We start from the raw sequence: 20,132 nt of genomic DNA, 5'->3' as shown, positions 1-20,132 counted from the left end.
TTGTTTGCAAATATTTTCTCCCATTCTGTAGGTTGTCTTTTCATTTTGTTTATGGTTTCCTTTACTGTGCAGAAGCTTTTAAGTTTAATTAGGTCCCATTTGTTTATTTTTATTTTCGTTACTGTAAGAGGTGGATCAAAAAAGATATTGCTGCGATTTATGTAAAAGAGCATTGCCTATGTTTCACTCTAAGAGTTTTATAGTGTCCAGCCTTACATTTAGGTCTATGATCCATTTTGAGTTTATTTTTATGTATGGTGTTAGAGAATGTTCTAGTTTCATTTTTTTATATGTAGCTGTCCAGTTTTCCTAGCACCACTTATTGAAGAGACTGTCTTTTCTCCATTTTATAGTCTTGCTTCCTTTGTCATAGATTAATTGACCATAGGTGTATGGGTTTATTTCTGGGCTTTTTATCCTGTTCCATTGATCTATATTTCTGTTTTTGTGCCAGTACCATACTGTTTGATTACTGTAGCTTTGTAGTATAGCCTGAAGTCAGGGAGTCTGATTCCTCCAGCTCTGTTTTTCTTTCTCAGGATTGCTTTGGCTATTCGGGGTCTTTTGTGTTTCCATATAAATTAAAAAGTTTTTTGTTTTAGTTCTGTGAAAAACAATGTGTTCCTGTTATGATTTGATTCCTGAAGCTTTTGCTTTACAGTGTTAGGGTGTGACCATATCTTGAGATATATACACTGTTATTTCCTGACTTAAAGAGGAACTAAATGTCTTCTAGTCTCCAAAGTATATATTCTCCTTTCTGTATATGAAGTGCATAAATTACAGGAGATGGCTTTGGCAAATTTGGAATAACTGGGACTAAGAGGTTGAGTCTTCCCAGAATAGCCTCTCACCATATGCAGCAGAGACAGAAGTACTAACCAGCCAGTAATTTCCTGGTGAGTCTTGACAAGCTTCTCTAGAGTCTGTGGACACTCTGTGGACATACTTTTTAGAGCAGTTGCCGTGAGTGCTGGTGAAACCTTAAGTCATGTGTCTTTTATCTTATGCATTTGCCTCTTGTAATAAAATAACTGGAAACAAAATAATAATAGCAATAAATGCTTGCTCACATAGCTTACTTGGGTCCTGTTGGCACAGTGCAATTTTAGCCATTTGCTCTTTTGAACTGAGGTATCCAGTCATTGACAGTGATGTGCTTACTTTCACAAATATGTGCAAATTTCACTTTTGGACAAGGACTTGGACTCAGTGTACATGTTCACCTAATAATATTCACAATCAAGTTATTGTCTGGTCCTACTTTAACAAATGCTTATTTTTCATGATAGAAATATGTATAGAACTCTATTTTCTAATATTTTTTCCCTATGAAGGCAATTCCTTTTCTATTATGTACATATTTTGTTGTAGACAAGATTTCAGTATGTGATGGATCAATCTTGGCCCAAATCCAAGGGAGATGATTTAATTAAACAGCCAAAAGAACCTCAATTAATAGGGGGATTCAGGTATAAAATAATCTCCTCAAACTGCCCACACACAGCCTCCTACTAAGACAATATTAAAACAAGACCACATTATATAAAAAATATTCAATATAAATATGATTATGGATGCAGAAAAGCAAGTATACACTAGAGTTCAGAGTATAATTAATTCCCAATGTCATGTAACATTTTAAATAATAAAAATATTGTACATCTTTTTCAGTCACTGTTTTTGTATTGAGGTCAAAGAGAGTTTAAAAGAAAGTATAGGGGGCTTCCCTGGTGGCGCAGTGGTTGAGAGTCTGCCTGCCGATGCAGGGGACACGGGTTTGTGCCCTGGTCCGGGAATATCCCACATGCCGCAGAGCGGCTGGGCGTCCGGAGCCTGTGCTCCGCCATCAGAGAGGCCACGACACAGTGAGAGGCCCGTGTACCACAAAAAAAAAAAAAAAAAAAAAAAAAAAAAAGTATAGGAATTACTGCGAGGATACAAATAAAGCTCACTGTGTTCTACAAAATATACAGATCCAGTGTTTTAGGTGATTCCTTTCAAAATTTTCTTCTGGCTTTACTAATTTGAGAGTCACTTTTTATTGATAAATGTGATTTCAATTTGCAAAGATGCATGGTTAAATGGTTTCTAAAGTCACCTTGATAATCATAGTGCTAGCTTACCTGACACTTATCGCTAAAACGTTGGTATGCATATTTTATACCAGCTTGTGGTTTCAACCGCCAGCTATCAGAAAAGTGTCCCTGTAATTGACAAAAGGGAGAAAATAAAAGGGAAAAAGAAAAAGGAAAGGCGGGGTGTGGTAAGGGAGAGAGATTTTTCATTTCTTATCTTGTGATACATTCTGTAGCAGTAAACACTACTACCTCCTAAATAGACCTTTTGAAGGCAAAAAAAGAAAAAAAAGAAACAGCTCCAAAAAAAGCTTTATAAACTGGAAGTTGTCTTCCTGCTCATTGTGGCTTTGTCCTTTTGGAAAGTCTGCATGACCTCCTTGTATTAAATAAAACAAGGGTGTGAGGACTGATGACTTGATTGAATGAGTTAGTTACAGAAGTAGCTCTGGCATCTGTTATCCATTACTGCTGTTCTGTTAATGGCAGCAGACCTTTGATTAACTACTGAGATTTGGACATGAAGGGGATCCAAGGTGGGTTGTGAAGTAAATCATATAGCTAAAGCTCCGTTTCATCTTCACCTCAGTGTTCCCCTCTTTCCAGATTTCTGGCAAACCAGCAGTTGGAGGCCTTCAGGGGTAGGAGAGACTCTAATTATTTCAAGAATAATTGATTTTAAAAATGCATATTATAATAGCCTATTAATAAAACTCCTGGAATATATATCATTTATGTATCATTTTTGGTATATCATCTTGGGGAAGAATTAAAATCACATCTCCCCATCCCCAACAAATAGACATTAGTAGATAAACTAAAAGAGGGAAGTTAAGAGAATTAATTTCTCAATATTTACAAAATTCTTGATTTATGCACAACCATAGCAGAGAACGAGGACTGCCTTACAGTACATTCATAGCTAGAGCTGTAAGCAACTCTCCAAGTGAACAAAAAGACAAAAATGCAAATTTCTCAGTAGTAGTCAAAATGTTATAGCATCCAACAATAACAACAAACATCTACCTGAGGGGTTAACGTTTACTGTCATAAGTCAAAATACCATAAAACATTCATTTATAATACAAATATATATTATGTTCCTTAGTGACTTGTTTATATATTCAGGTCGTAAAAGAAGGCAACTTTCTTCTATATGACTTATACAGAATCAGATGTTATAGCCAGAAGTAACTGTGAAGAGCATCTAGTAGTTCGAATGATTGGGATCTCAAGGGGTAAATGAATTTCTTAAGTCCTAAAACTTAATTTTGGAAAGTCTGGAACTCATACCTTAGTCTTTTCATTATCAGTTCGGTGCTCATTTTCACCTATACTGAACACATCACAAAGTGTCCACACTTGATATTTGTTAGTATTCACAAGGAGGCACAACAATTCTGGAAAATAAAAAGTGGAATATGAAGGGAAATTTTGATTATAAAACTTAAGACCAACCAAGCAACCAAATTATAGAAGAAAAATGAAGCCATGGACCAAACTTCATACCTGAAAAAAACCAATTCTCATTCAGTACTTCTAAGAGAGCTTAGGCCAGGGTCCATACTCAACTTTGCTGAGACCCAGAAAGTTGAAGGACTAAAAAATGAAGTGGAGGCAAAAATTAAAGTGAGAATTGGTCTTATTGGACAGCACAGTCTATCCTGAGATGGCGCAATGAACCTGTATTTATTTGCTGATTGAGAAATGGTCCAGCCATGGACCATTACATATTGGTCACCAGATGAATGCAAACATACCCACTTTAGCAGTTCTTTGGCTCATGCCACACCCTTTTCTACAGCCTAAAGTAGAATAGAAACTGCTATTTACGGTTACTTGCTTATACAAAGATGTCACTCTAGCAATTGTTGCTTGGGGGCAAGACCTGGTGACTGTTACTGGCAGAGAGAATGCAAAAGTGATTTAGCTCATACTGCATGCTCCCTACTCTTCTTAAAAAAATGGAAAAGTTCATCAAATAATATTTGTTATTATAATTTTAAGTGTACAGAGTTCAAATGTAACAACTGTAAAGTTGTCAAGGATAAATATAGATTTTTTAAATGTGTGAAATGGGAGTAATGAAGCTATTTAGATAAAAGCCATTATCAGACATTACTACATATTCCAACCTATAATCTCATGAATCAAAGCTTTTAACTGTCTGGATTCAACTGTGACTGTATTCTTTCCAATATGCATTCTTTCTTCTCCCAGGGGTTGTTCAGTAACAGCAGGTGTGTTGAGTGTGCATCCCAGTTAACAAGCCAACAGGAAAACCAAAACTGTAAAATATTTATTTCTTTACATGCTCCAGAAGTTAATTTGTAATAGAAGGAACCACTAGGTTTGGAAAGGAGTCCTTTACTTGAGTGAGGACACTGTATGTTTTCTATACTTCTTAAGCATATGGAAAATCTCCTCCAATGTACAGCATATTAATTCCTTTAATAATGCCTTCAGAGTTTCCTTCCAAATATGAGACCATCACCATCAACTAGATAAATGGTACCAGCTCGGATAACAGGCTAAAAGATGACATAAATTCCAGTCCATGCAGTAGAAGTCACTATGAGCCAAATTCTCACACAGATTCCGATAGAATTTCAGTACCCAAAGATGTCATGCTACAGAAGAATTATTCTCAGCATGCTTTATCTGGGCACCTATCTAGCTGTTTCCTCTGTGAAAAAAAAAGAAAATTATTATAGCAGGAATTCCTACTGTTCATCAAGAGCTATTAGGTTGATCCATGGGAATTGCTATTTTTATAGGCTGAAAACTTTCAAAATCAGCAATTTCATATGATTCAACCTAATGCCTTTGACTTTTTCTAAACCAGATCAAGTGAGCATGGCAGTTACTTTTATGAAGAGCAAAGGTGTAAGGGGTTGGGGAAACAAACAGTAAATCTCTTGTAGCTTACAGAAAATTAAATGTCTATGCAGAATGAGTGGGGTTCACAGTGAGAACCCCCAAACACTATTGAGTTTTGACTATGAAACTGGCATTATGAATTTAACAGATAAGTTTTCAGAATCCATTGATACCATTCTATGGTATGAGTAGGAGAGTTTGATAGGGTCATTGGAATAGCATAGAATATTTTTCCTTTTCCAAAAGGCTACAACATAAAAACAAAGTCCAGTATTAATGTGTCTTAAGTAGAAACAAGAACTAAGAACCGAGTTCTAAGGGTACTTGTTATTAATCACTGTTAAAGATCAGTTATGCAAAGACTAAGATTATATATTCAAATTATTCACAAATGGACACAAGAAAACCATAGAAATTGGTCAATTGTTTATTGTCTCCACACCATAGCACCATAGTTTTACTATGGCACAAGATTTCCTACTGAATCTTACAGATTAAAAAAAATTTAGAACATAAGGAATTCTTGTTAGATAAAGCATTACAATTGTATTGGAAAATTCTGCCAAGACATACTAAAATCTATGCAAAATGTGTGCATTACTAATTAGTGTTACTTAAGGGTAAATTGTTGAAGTATAATGTGAAACCCTATTATTAATGTCCAGATGTTCTATACATTAACCGAGTTCTGGATTTGATAGTGCCTGGTCTCTGGATGATATAATCTTCTCATGCAGGATTTTTTCAGGACATAGCAAAACACAAAAGATACAATGGAGAGAGAACATAGGCAATACAAATACTATTAGACACACTTCCCCATTCATTTTTGAATTTTTCATAAATCCTTCTAGGGTTCAAGTTCTTTTTATTATAATTCTTTTGTGAGGTTTCTCAAAAGATACATCAAAATTATTTTAATTATAATTTTAAAGTGTACAAATTTCAACGTATAACAAATGTGAAGATGCCAAAGGACAAACACAGATAAAAGAGTTGCAAATATGTATAGTTAACAGAGCCATTTGGATAAAAGCCATTATTAGACATTACTACATATTCCAACCTATAATCTCATAAATCAAAGCTTTTAGTTGTCTGGATTCATAAGTGACTGTATTCTTTCCAATATGCATTCTTTCTTCTTCCAGGGGTTGTTCAATAACAGCAGGTATGTTCCTGCCATAAAGTTCACAGTGTTCTAGAAACTGGACACATTCTTGAATAACACTGTCACGAAGCACAATCATGTGCTTTGACATGTTTTCTAGTAATGACAGGAAGCATCTTTTGGCGTAATACCAGGTATCAGTTCCCAGTTTTTTATTATAAGGTTCCAAGCTTTTGATAACCCGAGAAATACCGAAGTCATAATTTCCTTTGGCACAATAGAGCGTCCCTATCACCAAATTCACAATGCAGAGATGGTAGATTTTCTTATCTGGGTCCTCATAGGAGAGCTGCTCTTCCTCCTTTTCAATCTTCCTCATCAACTCCTCAGCTTCTTCGTTTTGACTTGTCATAATATATGAAACACACAGGTTAGCCAGCACAATAGCACTGACATTCAGGATGTTGTCATAATGCTTCTTGACTATGGGCTCATAAAAACCTATGGCTTCTGTGTATTTGTTTTCCTGCATGAACAGAACATGAGCCACATTCAGCTTCCACACATCATGATCATTACAGAATTCCACAGATTTGCGGAAGATCTTTTCCACCATTGGATAATTTTCAAGGTTCCAGTAGATTTTGGCCTGGGCCATCAGCACGGGAATATACTTCTCAAGGGTGTCATCATATTCATTCACTGCCTTTTTGACAGCTTCATCATCTCTGTTGTGTCTTGCTTCCTGCACTTGTTTGGTGAGTCTCCGGAGCTGTTCAGTCAGCATCCCTGCTAGCCCATCAAGCTTAATGAAAGCCTCTTCAGGAGCTGTCTGGCAAGTGATCATGGCATCCAAGAAGTCATAGAGATAGGGTGTGAGGAACTTGTAAGTCAAATGGGCATTCTCTGCCAGGACATCTGCTGCCAGGTCAAAATACTCATATTTACAGTAGAGCAGCAACAGGTTGCCAAAGGTCTCTGGGGGAAAGGGATTCTGTTGGAGCAAAAACTGTAGCTTCTCAAACCCTTCTGTAGGCCTGGCATCCATGTTCATTAGCGCCTGGTTGTGCAGGGTCACAGGGTCTAACTCTTCCTCTGCCCTCGGAGGCATATCTGTGAGGGTTTCCTGGGCCACCTCATAGTTTCTCAGTTGGTATTCTATGGCGGCCTTGAGGTTGAAGGCTTCCACCAGAGCGGTCTGGTGAAGGACTAAGGTGTTGCCAACACTTCGAACATCAATGCCCTCGGTGGTCATGCCCACACCCAGCTCTGGGTGCTGGCGGATGCCGTGCTCAATAATGTCGGCGATATGCTTCAGCGCGAATGCATACTGCCGGCTGCTGTAATAGGCCAAAGCCAGGTTGTAGGAAAGGTCAGGCCGGTAGCCCGAAGCCTGCAAGGCAGCAGAGAACTTGGAACACGCGGCTTCATAATGTCCCTCCTTGTAGAGCAAACAGCCCAGGTTGACCTGGCCATCGAGCTCGTTCTCGCCCCCGCTGTCTTCTCCTCCTTCCCCACTCAGTAGCTGCTCCACCAGGCTCCTGGCCCCGGGCAGATCGCCCTCGCTGTACTTGATCGCGGCTTGGAGACGGAGGACCCGATTGTGGTAGGCGGGGTTGTCCAGGAGGAGGAAGGCGACGCGGGTGGCCTCTGGGTAAAGGCAGGCCTTGTACAGGGCCTGGGCCTGGTACAGGCGGTACTGCTCCAGCTCCGGGTGCAGCTGGCCCAGCTGCTCATAGCACTCGGCGGCCAGCGCGAACTCCTGCAGGCGGTAGTAACAGTAGCCCAGCAGCGACAGGCCGGCGCGGCTCCTCGGGCTCCGCTGGAGCTCTCCGCCCAGCAGCTGCACGGCCTCGGCGTAGCGGGCATCCCGGATGAGCCGGTACACGACCGCGGTGAACTCCCCGTCGGGGATGGGCGCACCGCTCAGCCCCGCCATAACCTTCTCCGCGGCTGTGCGTCCCAGTTACCACGGCAACATGCCAACCGGAAACGGAAGGCTGTTTGTCCGGATATTGCTTTGCAACGGAAAAACTCTGTAAGGAATATAAAGGAATCACTGAGGTGAATCATTAAACTACTGTATTGGCCCTCGAAGACTCTGGGCTGCGAAGGTCGTGAGTCCAGCAAGAGAGATGAAAGGCCTCGTGGCAATTCAAAAACGGAAACTCTACTTCCCGGCATGCACTGGTCCGATGGCGCTGACGTCGGAACGTGGCCGCGCTGCACTCTGGGAGGCGTAGTCTTTGCGGGACGGACCCTCGGTTGCCGGGAGATGAGGTTTCACTTGCCTTTCTTTAGTGTTGCGGTTGATTGAGAGTTGCTGGCTGCCTGCTGTGTCACCTGTCTCCGGCGCGGCGAAGAAAGATTTGCGGTCTGAAATCCCTTGCTTTTTTAGCCTTATACACTTTGCAGTGCATACTAATGGCGTCGTTTCGCGGTTTGTTTTTGTTTTTTAATGGGAAGGAAAAGGTGGAATATCTCTTTGGCATTCTCCTGGAATTAGAGTAGCCTCTCTTTTTAAGCTGCCTTGAGGGCACACTGTCTAAGACATAAATGCAGAGGGTAATAATAGTTCTTATTTTTATCGTTTCCACAAATTAACGATGATAAATGGTTTTGTGAATATTATCTGGTATTGGGAGACGTTTAATTTTAGATCCAGGCGTTCCCCCCTCACCCCAAACAGTTATTACTGAACAGATGTTAGCGTTTAATCTTGGCCATATCTATTGGCCTGGCCCTCCAACTTTCACTACAAATAAGAAACCAGTGTTCCTTGATCTCCCTGCATCTCCATTGGTCGTCCATGATCTGCCTTGGACTATCTAGTATCTAAGATAAACGGCGTACGAATAAAATTATGTCTTTGCTATATACTTAAAGGCTTCAATTCAAGTCCTTTTGCTGCCCATAACATCTTTTCTATGTATAAATTCCAGAGCCAACACCAACCATATGTATGTCCCTAAGACAATTTAAACATTAAGATTATTTCTAATCTTAATGACCACCGTGTGATCTGTATATTACAGATATGGAATCTGTGCACTAGAAAGTTTTAAATAATTTGCTCAAGACCACACAGCTAGGTAGCAGCAGTGCCATGACATCCAGCAGATAGTTTCAGTAGGAAATAGTGACTGCTTGTAACTTATTCCATTTATTTCCTATAGATGAGTTTGTAAAGGCCCAGTGTTTGCTGCCACATTGTATTCTGGAACATTAGTGTCTTTTTTTCCTCCATTAAAACAACGAACCAACTTGGTGTGGGCAGTAGAAATTTGAACTTCCAGATCTGATTTGCAGCTGTGAGCAGGTGTTAGGAAATAACTAGTGGGGGTGGTATAGTTCCTAGTCACCCAGTATAGCTGGTAGGGGACTTCTGCAGGCATGTGATTGCTTGTATCATAAAGCAACTGACTTTATATACTCATTCAGTCTTCCCTGCTGAGAAATTGACAGAGGTCTGTCCTTCTGGGTGGGACCAGACAAGGAACCTTCCACTTCATGAATACTGAGAAAGGGACAAACTGTACCCATTTCAGACGGGTTGAGTGGCATTCTGGCCCACCTAAGATCCCCAGAGAAAGCAGCTGATGGGGTCCACCATAACTCTATTCCGGGGCTTCTTTCAACCTGATCTCTGGGTGCACTCTTTTAGGGCCTTCAACTCAGGGAGGTATGTGGGTTGAGGGATGCTTGCTAGTGCCTCTCAGTAATTGGGGAGTGGGTAGGTGGCTGGGGGAGGATCTTCACCTTTATGGCTGCCTGACTACACTTGTCTCTTGGAAACTCAGGCTCAGTATTTATTTTAAAATCCTTATGTATGACATGATACTTTGGGTGAGGTGCTATTGCAAATCAAGGTAACATGACAGAACATGGAAATGGGAAATTGCCTTTTATATCTTTATCAGTCTGATTTTCAGAGTTGTATTCGCACCATGAAAGCATTCACCTTCAAATGGCTTCTTGGGAATGTAAGCAAAATAGAAGGAATCTCTGCTGTCCCCCAAATTTCTCCAATCCCTACAGGCATCAGTTGAGGTTCCCCTCTTTGTGCTGGTACCTGTCTGTGAGTGTGGCTGCTGAAGCGGGCAGGAGGGAGACGTTCTGTGCCTTCCTCCTTACTTCATGTGCTGCTGCTCCTGAGGCCTGGCTTGGAAAAAGCAGGACATTCGGCTTAGACAGATGGAGGGCAGGGTCATTTGCAAAATAAAATGAGTGCACAAATCACGCTGTGAAATTGGCATGACCATCCCTGCTGCTGTGATAGACTGACTTTTATTTAGTCTATGACAGGCAGTTGGGGAATAGATTAGGGTTTTTTTGGGAGGGGGATGGTGAAAGAAGGCCCTTTAATTAATGATAGAAATTCTGGAAAGCAGTAAATGGGGTGGAATATTATAAAATGTCAGAAAGGATCATTTTGTTTCCAACAGAATCTTGGAAAGCTGGAGCATGTATCAAAAAAGTTAGTGTATTGTACCATTTCTAGCAATAAGAAAGAATTTTGTGGTTGCAATAAAAAGATTTAGTGCCTTATTGAAAGGAATTAGACTTTAGGAAAGCAGTGTTGGGCTCAGGGTGGATTTTGCTGCATAAAGGGAGGCATGTTTACCATGTAGAAGAATTCCATTCGGGCACAATGTATGGGAGTTAAAAGTTCTTAACATGCTTATGTTTCTGCCTGTCAAAATGTGAGATGACCAAATTCCATATTCTATTTGTATGTGTAATCTATTTGACATTCTCTTTTAAAACTAGTTGGAAGTTACGTTTTCTTATTTATCCTCTAAATGTAATTGCTTCCTGTTGGTAAACATTGGTAATTTATGAACATCTCAACAACCACAGCTGTGGTCAGACAATTTCCTTGTTAAAGAAAGACCTTCTGCAAAACCATTTTCCAGCTGTTATTTCTCTTCCCTTTCATTCTAGGCCATTTTCTTCAGGATGGCCAGTTTGGTGGTTCAGTCCCCTTGCTTCTTCCTTCCCACCCCCCAATCTTCCACCATAAAGAAGGCAGAAAGAATAAATTAGTGTCAAATTGATAATGTAACTGATTGACTTTTAGGATCATCTGTTTAATCTTTTAAGTTTTGGAAAAATTGTATACCAAATCAATATTTGGGAACATTTATGCTCAGATGGTAAGACATTTAACCTCATTATGAATTCTCCTTTCACTGGCAGTTCCAGCTTTATTAATATTTTAATTAGATTTCCTTCTTGGATATACCTTTAAAAAAAAATCAAGTAGCTTATATTTGGAGGCTTGTGGTGTTATTACCTAAATTAACTTGTTAGGAAGAGCACAGTAACATGGTTTATAAATGGAATTACCAGAGAAGGCACAACTGTGGATATTGACATTTAAAGAAATCAATCAACCATCCAAACAAAGAGCTACTCTAAGCCCCTGTGTTTATGCAGGACTTTCTGTACCAGGACCAGATCCTGCTTTGCCTAACTTCCCTCATTAATCCTCATGGCCCTTCTGTGAATTAGGTAATTTTAACTGTTGGCCTCACTTGAAAAGCATGGACTGAAAAGCACAAAGAAGCCTGTGGTCGTCTCAGCGGGGGGGGGGGGGGGGGGGGGGGGGGGGGGCGGGTTGGTGATTGCTTAAGCTGGCCAGTAGGGGCCACACTGCACCTCTTCCCTCTCCCCCTGAGCACCTCCTCTCCAGTCATTTGAATTGGCTTTGGATCATTTGCTGCAGTTCTAATAGAACAGGCACAATGGTGTAAGAATTTTAAAGTTTAAGCACCGAAGCCGTTGTGTAATTGTATGGCATCAGTGGCTGGAGGCCCTGCATCGATGCGATCCCCCTGTGTAATTGCCCACGCAAATTTGAGCAATCTGTAACAGACACAGGAACCCGTCTGCATTGGGCTGCAGACTCTTATCCCTCCAGAAAAGCCTCAATAATTCAAAGAACCTTTTGTCATCTTTAAAATGTTCCGTGGACAGGGCTGTCCTACTATCCCTCTCACACAGGCAAACATCACAGATCAGGACAAGGTTAATGGGCTAAATTGACAGTCAGAATTTAAATCGTAGGTATTCAGATGCATGCTTGCCTCGTTCAGTCCTTAAATCGTCCTTCCTAAGAGAAATAAAGATTATTCCGGAGCTTTAGTTAAACTTTAAGCATTTTATTAAAAACAAAGATATTTAGGTCTCTTAAAGCAGTTTCAAAATCATGGATTAGATGCTTGTGAAATGGGCAAACAGTCTATAATGTAGTATTCTTAAAATGACACCTCAGCTTGGGAAATCTACACAAATGGAGTGACGTGAGACAACTTAGTTGAAGACATATTTCCCTTCTTTTGTGTAAAACAATAATAATTAGGAAGCAAATCAGTAGGGGATCCTTTTTAGATGATTGTACATCAAAATAAAATGGCAAAAGCACTTTTCACCAAGGGAGTGAGATTAGCCAAAACCTAAACTCCTGTTCCCATACAATGCTGTTTGTGTTTTTTAAAATTCATCTAAATATGATTTAATCTAAATCTAAAGAAAAAAATAATCGAGATTCTAAACAGACATACACACACAGCAAATGAACACAAAGTATTTATAGCAAATACTTCATTTACTTAATAAAACAAACATATTTCTGTGCCAGTGTATATATTCAATGACATTGGTAGAGATATGCTACACAGATAAATAACTTATCTTTAGCACTGTTGAGAGATGGACTAAATATGCAAGAACATTCAAAATTAAATTAGAAAAGATGTACAACTCCAAATTACTAGTTGAGGAAAAGGTACACAAGCGATGTAAGCAGGACCTCAGGCATTGTTAAATCCAAGTACTCAACATGAAATTCCCCAGACACACCACTTTATTTCTGCCATCTATGTGTTTTATTCTATTATTGCTCACTTAAGAAACTTACGAAGTTTTGGCCTTCTTGTAGTCAGACTCAACCTTTAAATTTCCTGTGACATTTGAGTTTTGGGAGTTCTTTACAGCACGCGGCAGAACAACAGTTTCAGAGACTGTTATTCTGAAGCAGACAATGAAACTTCACTGGCATTGCCAGAGTTTTTAGGGTCCCAAATTAGGTTTTGCACTTTTGCTTTAATGAATCCTTTATGAGTGTTTACTTCCAGACAAAACATTTTTCTTTAGATGTAAATCTTCCCTTAATATATTTAGATTTCTGTCCTGCTTGAGAGGAGTTTTTCACACTATTAATGGGGATGAAATTGTATTTTATCTTTGTGCAGTTCATTAAGAGTCAGCAGGAAAAATGGATTTTAAAATAATTCTACCACAAAGTAAATTGAGCAGACTCTGTTTAACGACTTCAGGTAAGTGGATCAAATATGATAAATTTTGATACATGAAAAAGCAACTGAATTCTTGTAGCATTAATATTAGATAATGTTATTTCACTAACAAAATTTTAAAGATTATTTCCAACCCAACCCAATGAGTATGCAAATATAAAATACCTGGAAATGGGTAGACAGCTTAGATTTTAGAAACAGAAAGCACACATGCAATTTTAACTTCTTTTGACTCACTTTATAAATTGTAAATTAAACTGACTACCATTTATGGGATATCTATGAAATGAGATAATCTAAAGTTATGAAATAAAAGGGTATATTTTTGTACCTATAACCATGTACTGATGACCATGTCTTTCATGATCACTAGAGGCAGGCTCAGACATATCTGTGATAAGGTTGTTTTTATATCGACTCCATATATGTAACTTTTTATTTTGTCTTTAGTGAGGAGATGACCTCTTTGCTCCTATCTTTTTTGAGAAGTTTTTAAAGTTAAATACAGCTTGGTCCTTTGGTGCAGAAATAAACTGAATAAAAGTCAGTGCTTTTATAAGTGGAAAACCCAAGACCTGAGAGTCCCAAAATAACAGGTCTGGCCAATGGCCAGGCTTGGGGGAGCCCCATCCACTGTGCACTGGGGTAGTGCCCTTTACAGTTTGCCAAGCCATCCCTCCTGGCTGGGATTGCCAGTTACATTGTAGGTTGTGCATGTATTCTCCACATACTGACTAATAAAATTATAAATAGCCTGCCTGAAAAAAATACACTTCATGGAGAAAGTAGGATGAAGTCATTTCAACCATTAATGCCAAGAGACCTGAGGAAGCGCACATAATCTGGTCAGTTGTAGGTTTTATAAGAAGGCTCACATTTCAAATGCCTTCCTCCAATAGGAAGTAAACAATAATAAGGATTGGGAAAATTTCTCTATTTTGGAAAAGCAGATTATATGGGTACCCCCAATTCGTGGAAAGTTATACATTAGAAAAGGGATTAAAAATACCTCAAACGCCCAAGAGTTCAACCTCTAACCCTCTGGGTTGTTGGCACCAGGGAGGCTGCTACCCTCTTTTCTACTGTTTCATGGTTGTGGAGGAACAGACTGGGGCATTAGTCAGCAGTTTCTGAATTTTGACCCCAATAGGAAAGATACCTCGAGACAGTCAGCAGTTTCTGAATTTTGACCCCAATAGGAAAGATACCTCGAGACAGGAGAAATAGTAGATGGAGGCAATTACAAACAGCTGCTTGATTGATGGTTGACATTGTCAGGGCTCCACTGTATGGCAGGTTGCAATGGTGTTGAGCTGCTCTTGCTACCAGTGGGTGTTGCTATTGGCAACCATGCAGTGAGCCAATAAAACGGCAAGAAAATGAGAGGAAAACTCAACCTTAGTGGAAGCCGTTAGAGTTTGTGCTATAAATTACATTCCCCTTAGCAATATGCAGCATCAACGTTCAGGGTAGCCACAGTGCGTGTAGCTAGCTGCAGTCTCCATTGGACCCTGGGTCTAGTTTATCATAAAGCACATGCTTTCAAATTTTGCTCTAGATACAATGGCATTCGTCTGTCTGGGCTATTTATTTATTTATCGTTGGGGAGGATGACAGATGTGGGTTCATCTCTGCCTCACATGGACTGATTTTCAATTCCCACTTGTGATATAAACATGATGTGACACAATAGCTAGGAACACCTGCAGTGCTTCTGAGCTGCAGACACACGACCAGAGTCTGTCCCTACCTCCACCCCCCCCCCAACCTTTGTTCCTCACCTGAAGGAGGAGACCAGCCCGGCAGAAGCTGTTTTCCTTTATAGCAGAGTGATTCAGAAAACTGGCTTAATAAAATCCATAAATCTGAACAACCTCCTCTTACCTGCTCCGTGGAGGCAATTTTTCCTGCACTCATTCTCTCCTCTAGTTTCTACAGTCTTCCCTGCAGAGACAGCTGTAAAAGGTAGCTGGGAACATTAGTTTTTAGGGTTCCTACTCCTTCCTTCTCTCTTTTGTCAACCCCCTCCCTGCTCAAGTTTCTCTCTTTTCTAGGCAATTGATGATAGGATTCTGTACCCTCATTTTTTGGGGAAGATATGACATTTTTCTTTGGATTGATGTTCACCTTCCCTTTATCAGTTCTCTTACCACCTGCCTCGGTCCCCATCTCTTCCTTGTTAGCTGTTCTCTTTTGCTTCCCCTCCTCCTCCTCTTTTTCCCTCTCCTCCTCCTCTTCCTCCCATTTGCCTGGTTTATAATTTTCTTTTCCTCTAGTTCTGCCCATATAGAATCTTCCTTTTACCCCATGGGTACCTGCTCGTCCCTTACTTCTGTTTTGGTACTTTAATCTACCCATTCTTTAAACATTTCCCAGATGTCTACTATGCGCCAGGAAAAAAATGTCCTTGGTGGAACTTGGCCCCTGTTCCTCTGAGTAGTAAAGTTAATAACTGACACTGACGAGCAACAACAAGAACAAAACTGGTTTGTAAATTTTAGATTCTTTAGAGCTGGAATGGACTTCAAGGTTCATCTGGTCCAGAGATTTTCAAACTCCTCAGAGCCCAATTATGGGCTACTAGGTATGTAATCAAAGAAATGAGGATTTGTAGGGGCTCTGGCTCTCCCAACCCAGCTTCAAACTGAGGACTTGGGCTTTTAGATGTTTTATGTCTTGGGGATTCTTTGTAAGATTTATTTGAACAAAGAGTTCTAAGGTTAAATCATGTTTGAAAATAATTTCCTAGTGTAATCTCGTTTGACAAATGAGGAAAAAGGCTGGGAGAAGTTAAGTGACTTGTCTAAAGCCATCCAGTGAATAGTGCCAAACCTAGGGTACAAGTATAGCTTCTGGCCCAGCGTTCTTTGGATAAGGCATACCATGTCCTCAGTCTCTCAGCTTTCTAGTCATTGCATCTATTTAATATAGCTTATTCTATCTACTATAAACCTAGCTTTCTATAGAATATCTGTTCTCTGCCTAGACTGTTGTTTCTTAATCTTTCAAGCATTATATCTTACACTTAAGGAAAATCAAAATTGGGGACCTTTCCATTTGGCTTTAGGTTGGCACTGGTAGTAACCTTACATTTTATACTGAAACTCATCACTAGGAGCTACAGGTAGTCAGTGATCATTCTCCGTGGCTCTGCTGCATCCTATGAAATGTCTCACTGCTGGAAATAGTTCTGAATGTTCATGTGTCATTTGCGTTAAATCCACCTATAGATTTCCTTTCACCCTTACTTTAAGTCTATTAATCCATTCCTTCTGGGAGAAGACTTGGTCTACAATGAAGGTTGAATTAAAAAACTGAAAAAGGGGAACCACAATCCCAATACAATGTTACGAATCTTGTCCTAAACGCCAATCAGACAAACACATTTGCTGTCTTCCTACTATAGACCTTTTAGGGAAACTGGGAATGGCTGGTTTTTGTAAGGATAATATAGTTTCTCTTTTAGGTAGGCGATTCTAAAGGCTCTGATCCATCATTAAGAAGCTTTAGGATTAAAAATAAGATATCTCTACAGAATACCAATTGGGATGCTTGGGACAGCCTGGCGCAGAAGGGGGAGCTCAGGAGAGGATGCAAAAGCAGGCGTTGTTTGGCTTGTAACAAACAGAACAGCCATACACAACATGAAGCAGCGCTAATGACGCCTTCACTGTTCAACATTCCCTCGGCTCAGAGTGAGCAGCGCCAACCGTCCTCAGGTCCTGGACCCAAGTGGCCCGCTGCCCAGAACCTTCATCTCAGCCCATGTGTGTTCATCAGGGAGAGGTGAGCGTCCTGGGGCATGTGCTCCCTGCCCCACCTCCTCCTCTGTCCTTTCTGCTGGCACCACACTGCAAGGTGAAAGCCCAGGCATGCTTCCCAGCACAACCCTGAGACTTTATGTCTGTTTGAGCTTAAAGGAACAAAAGAATGCTGTGGTTGGACCCGAAGCTGCTCTTGAGGACGCAGTCATTTCACAGCTGCGGCTGACCTGGAGGGTTAGTCTCTGTCATCTCCTGTCACCATGAGATTGACAGAGGGGGCAGAGGCAGCCGAAGAGATGAGCAGCCTTTTCTGGTGTAACTCTTCCCACTTACTTCTGTTGGCAGCTACTGAATCCAGCATCGGCTTCAGTTTCACATTGACCTTCACCAATGCCTAAAATATAACAAAGCAGGTGGGGGGAGAGAGGAACCGGAGTCACTGCCATGATTTTCTAGGTTTCTGCTGTGAGGAGAATGGCAACTGGCTGTAAGAAATGAAAGTGATTATTTTGGTAAACGTGAGCTATTTATAAGAAGAAAATATGCACTTAGCACCACTGTGTTGTATTAATAGAGCTTATATAGAAAATGAAAAAAATAAGACAGATGTCTGTGCACTCCTCCAGGGGGTGCCAGCCAAGTTGATTATGATCCTGTTTTAAATTCACATCAAACAGGAAACAAAATATGCAGCTCACACGGTCTACTAGTATGTGTATCTTTTCCTGCTAGGGAGAGCTCCAGATCTCAATAGATGAGGAACTGAAATTTTACAAAATAAACCTACCATTTGCTCCACCAGAGATGACTCTGGGTGGACTCACTTGAATGAGAAAGGCCAGGTGAAATCCTGAGATGAGAGGAGCTCATTTTTAAAGCACAGGATCTGGGGACTGTGCTAAATGTACAGATCACCATGAGAATATGCATGGAAATAGACACGAGAGAAAAGAAAAAGGGGTGTGGAAGGGAGGGACAGATGGAGGGGTGCAGGAGAGAGAAGGGAGAGAAAATGTAGGGTGGGGCTGGAGGCCGACTGACCACAAGGCTAAGGAAGCTCAGGGTTCAGGGTCCTCACTTTTAGGAGACCCTTCTAAATATTTCTTTTTTGCACTTAATTTTGTGTTATTTTTAAAAAAGGGTCCCCAACTCCCAAATGGTACAAACTTTCAGCCTCACAAAATGTGGATCACTCCTCTGGGGGAACAAAGCAATGAATGAAACAGGGATCATGGGGATGCGGGGCTTTAGCCCCTGGAAAGGAAATGGTCCCGCTTAATGCCTTGGTCAGCGTTCTGTGGCCAGAGATTATACTCCCAGTCCCATGGAGACACCCTGCAGGTGTGTCTCATTCATCACAAGGGGAACAAAAGGTGACCGGTGACTAAACCACCGTGGTTGCAGGACACCTCCTGAAAAGCCTTCTCCAAGCCGGACCCGTAGTTAGCGGGTACTCCAGAGCGAAGTCCTCCACAGGAAGAATAATAGTTCTTTCTGTTGAGGATAATCCCTAAGCATGACTGCAAACCACCTGTTAGGAGGACCTGAAGTATCCCCTCAAATAACCCTCCGCTCTGGGAGTTTCAGGGATACAAGTGAAGTGTAACTAGATGTAAGGTAAGCGGGGGTTTGAAAGCCCAGAATACGCAAGGATCCTGTAGAGCGGCGAGCGCTCCACCGTGGCAGTGTCCCCTCACACTCGTGTCCCTTAAACACAGCATGTTCTCGCTTTTATAAGCGATGTTTATCACACCAAGCAACAACGTCTAATTTGAAACCAGATGTATTTGTTATGCCATATGATAATAAATCACAGCAACATAATAACTCAGGTAGTGATCAAAATCCCCTTTACATCCATGAGAAAAATGCAGGTGCCTGTGTTCTGCTTAATGCAGTGTTTTTATTTAGACAATAGTGTAAGAGGTGGGGACGAATGCCATGGTTTTTAGTATAGTTTGGCACTGGCTCCTCTTCGCTCTGATCAAGCCTTTTAATTAAACTGACTACTGTATTCCTATGGAAATTAGTGTTTATGTTATTTTCCTGCCACAAAAGCATTTCTCTAGAACTTATTTTTTTTTTAATCCCAGGAGCACAAATTGGAATTTTTTTCTGCATGAAATGTAATTAAAAACTCATTTGATTACTATAGTTCTGGCTCTGTTTTACTTATTAAATTCCTGTAATCAGTTTTTCTTTTATGAAGCTTCTGGGAAATGATCTCAAAAGCAACACATTTTCTCTTCCTTGGCAGGTTCCCGAGCGTTTACTAAATTACGTTCATAGCACCTGCCCATGATTCGAATTACTCCACCAATTTATTCCTTAAACTATTTAAGTTTATTCGGCTTAGCCCCAAACAGATTGCTTTCCTTTATCTAGCTCTTTGTTCTCTGTCTTCCTTTCTTTGTGTTGAATAAAAAAATTTGGGGGGGGGTACATTATTTCTCAGAATTCCTTCTCTTTATTTCATATTCTCCTTAAACACAGACTTGCCACACTGGAATATCGTTTTCCTCTAGTCAGGTGTTGGTTCTAGGCAAAGGCAGCAAGAATCTCATCTTGAAGAATTATTCTTACACTATAAATTTGTTATATAAATGCAGTTAGCTGGAAGAATAGGGAGCTATTAGAATATTAGGAAGGCAAGGGATTATCCACAAACCTAAATTCCAAGGTTTACGGTGATTACGTGCAATGTACCATCAGCAAGAGAATTGCTACCAGTATTTAGAAAGATATGGGTATTCCTACAAACAATCAGCGAGCGACACCCGATGAGTTCTGTGCAAATGCTACTGGTCTCTGTCTCGTTTGACTAACTCTACTCTTAGCAAAAGAGAAAGGGGGGCTTCCCTGGTGGCGCAGTGGTTGGGAGTCCGCCTGCCGATGCAGGGGACACGGGTTTGTGCCCCGGTCTGGGAAGATGCCATGTGCTGCGGAGCCGCTGGGCCTGTGAGCCGTGGCCGCTGAGCCT

The 20,132-nt window shown here is 40.7% G+C and overlaps 2 protein-coding genes and 1 long non-coding RNA gene across 4 annotated transcripts in view; 1 reads left to right on the top strand and 2 right to left on the bottom strand.

Annotated features, from left to right (window-relative positions):
- Window positions 1-20,132, top strand: part of LOC116756701 — an 85,726-nt gene that overhangs the window by 50,550 nt on the left and 15,044 nt on the right. Inside the window, exon 3 of one of the 2 annotated variants that reach the window (XR_004350739.1) lies at window positions 13,326-13,409. The exons of the other annotated variant lie outside the window; for it this stretch is intronic. This is a non-coding gene — a long non-coding RNA (uncharacterized LOC116756701). The remainder of the gene's footprint in view (window positions 1-13,325; window positions 13,410-20,132) is intronic. 2 annotated transcript variants of the gene reach the window in all.
- On the bottom strand, window positions 5,274-8,210 carry TTC30A (tetratricopeptide repeat domain 30A). Its single transcript, XM_032637563.1, has one exon. The coding sequence runs from the start codon at window positions 8,006-8,008 to the stop codon at window positions 6,011-6,013; it is 1,998 nt and encodes a 665-aa protein (XP_032493454.1). The 5' UTR covers window positions 8,009-8,210; the 3' UTR covers window positions 5,274-6,010.
- The window catches only part of PDE11A (phosphodiesterase 11A), a 421,332-nt gene continuing 418,014 nt past the window's right edge, over window positions 16,815-20,132 (bottom strand). Inside the window, exon 20 of the mRNA XM_032637562.1 lies at window positions 16,815-17,546. Within this exon, the coding sequence (XP_032493453.1) occupies window positions 17,388-17,546 (159 nt within the window). The 3' untranslated portion in view covers window positions 16,815-17,387. The remainder of the gene's footprint in view (window positions 17,547-20,132) is intronic.

Source organism: Phocoena sinus, chromosome 7 (assembly GCF_008692025.1).
Source record: "Phocoena sinus isolate mPhoSin1 chromosome 7, mPhoSin1.pri, whole genome shotgun sequence".
NCBI classification, from domain to species: Eukaryota; Metazoa; Chordata; class Mammalia; order Artiodactyla; family Phocoenidae; genus Phocoena; species Phocoena sinus.
This window is presented reverse-complemented; position numbering and strand designations above follow the sequence as displayed.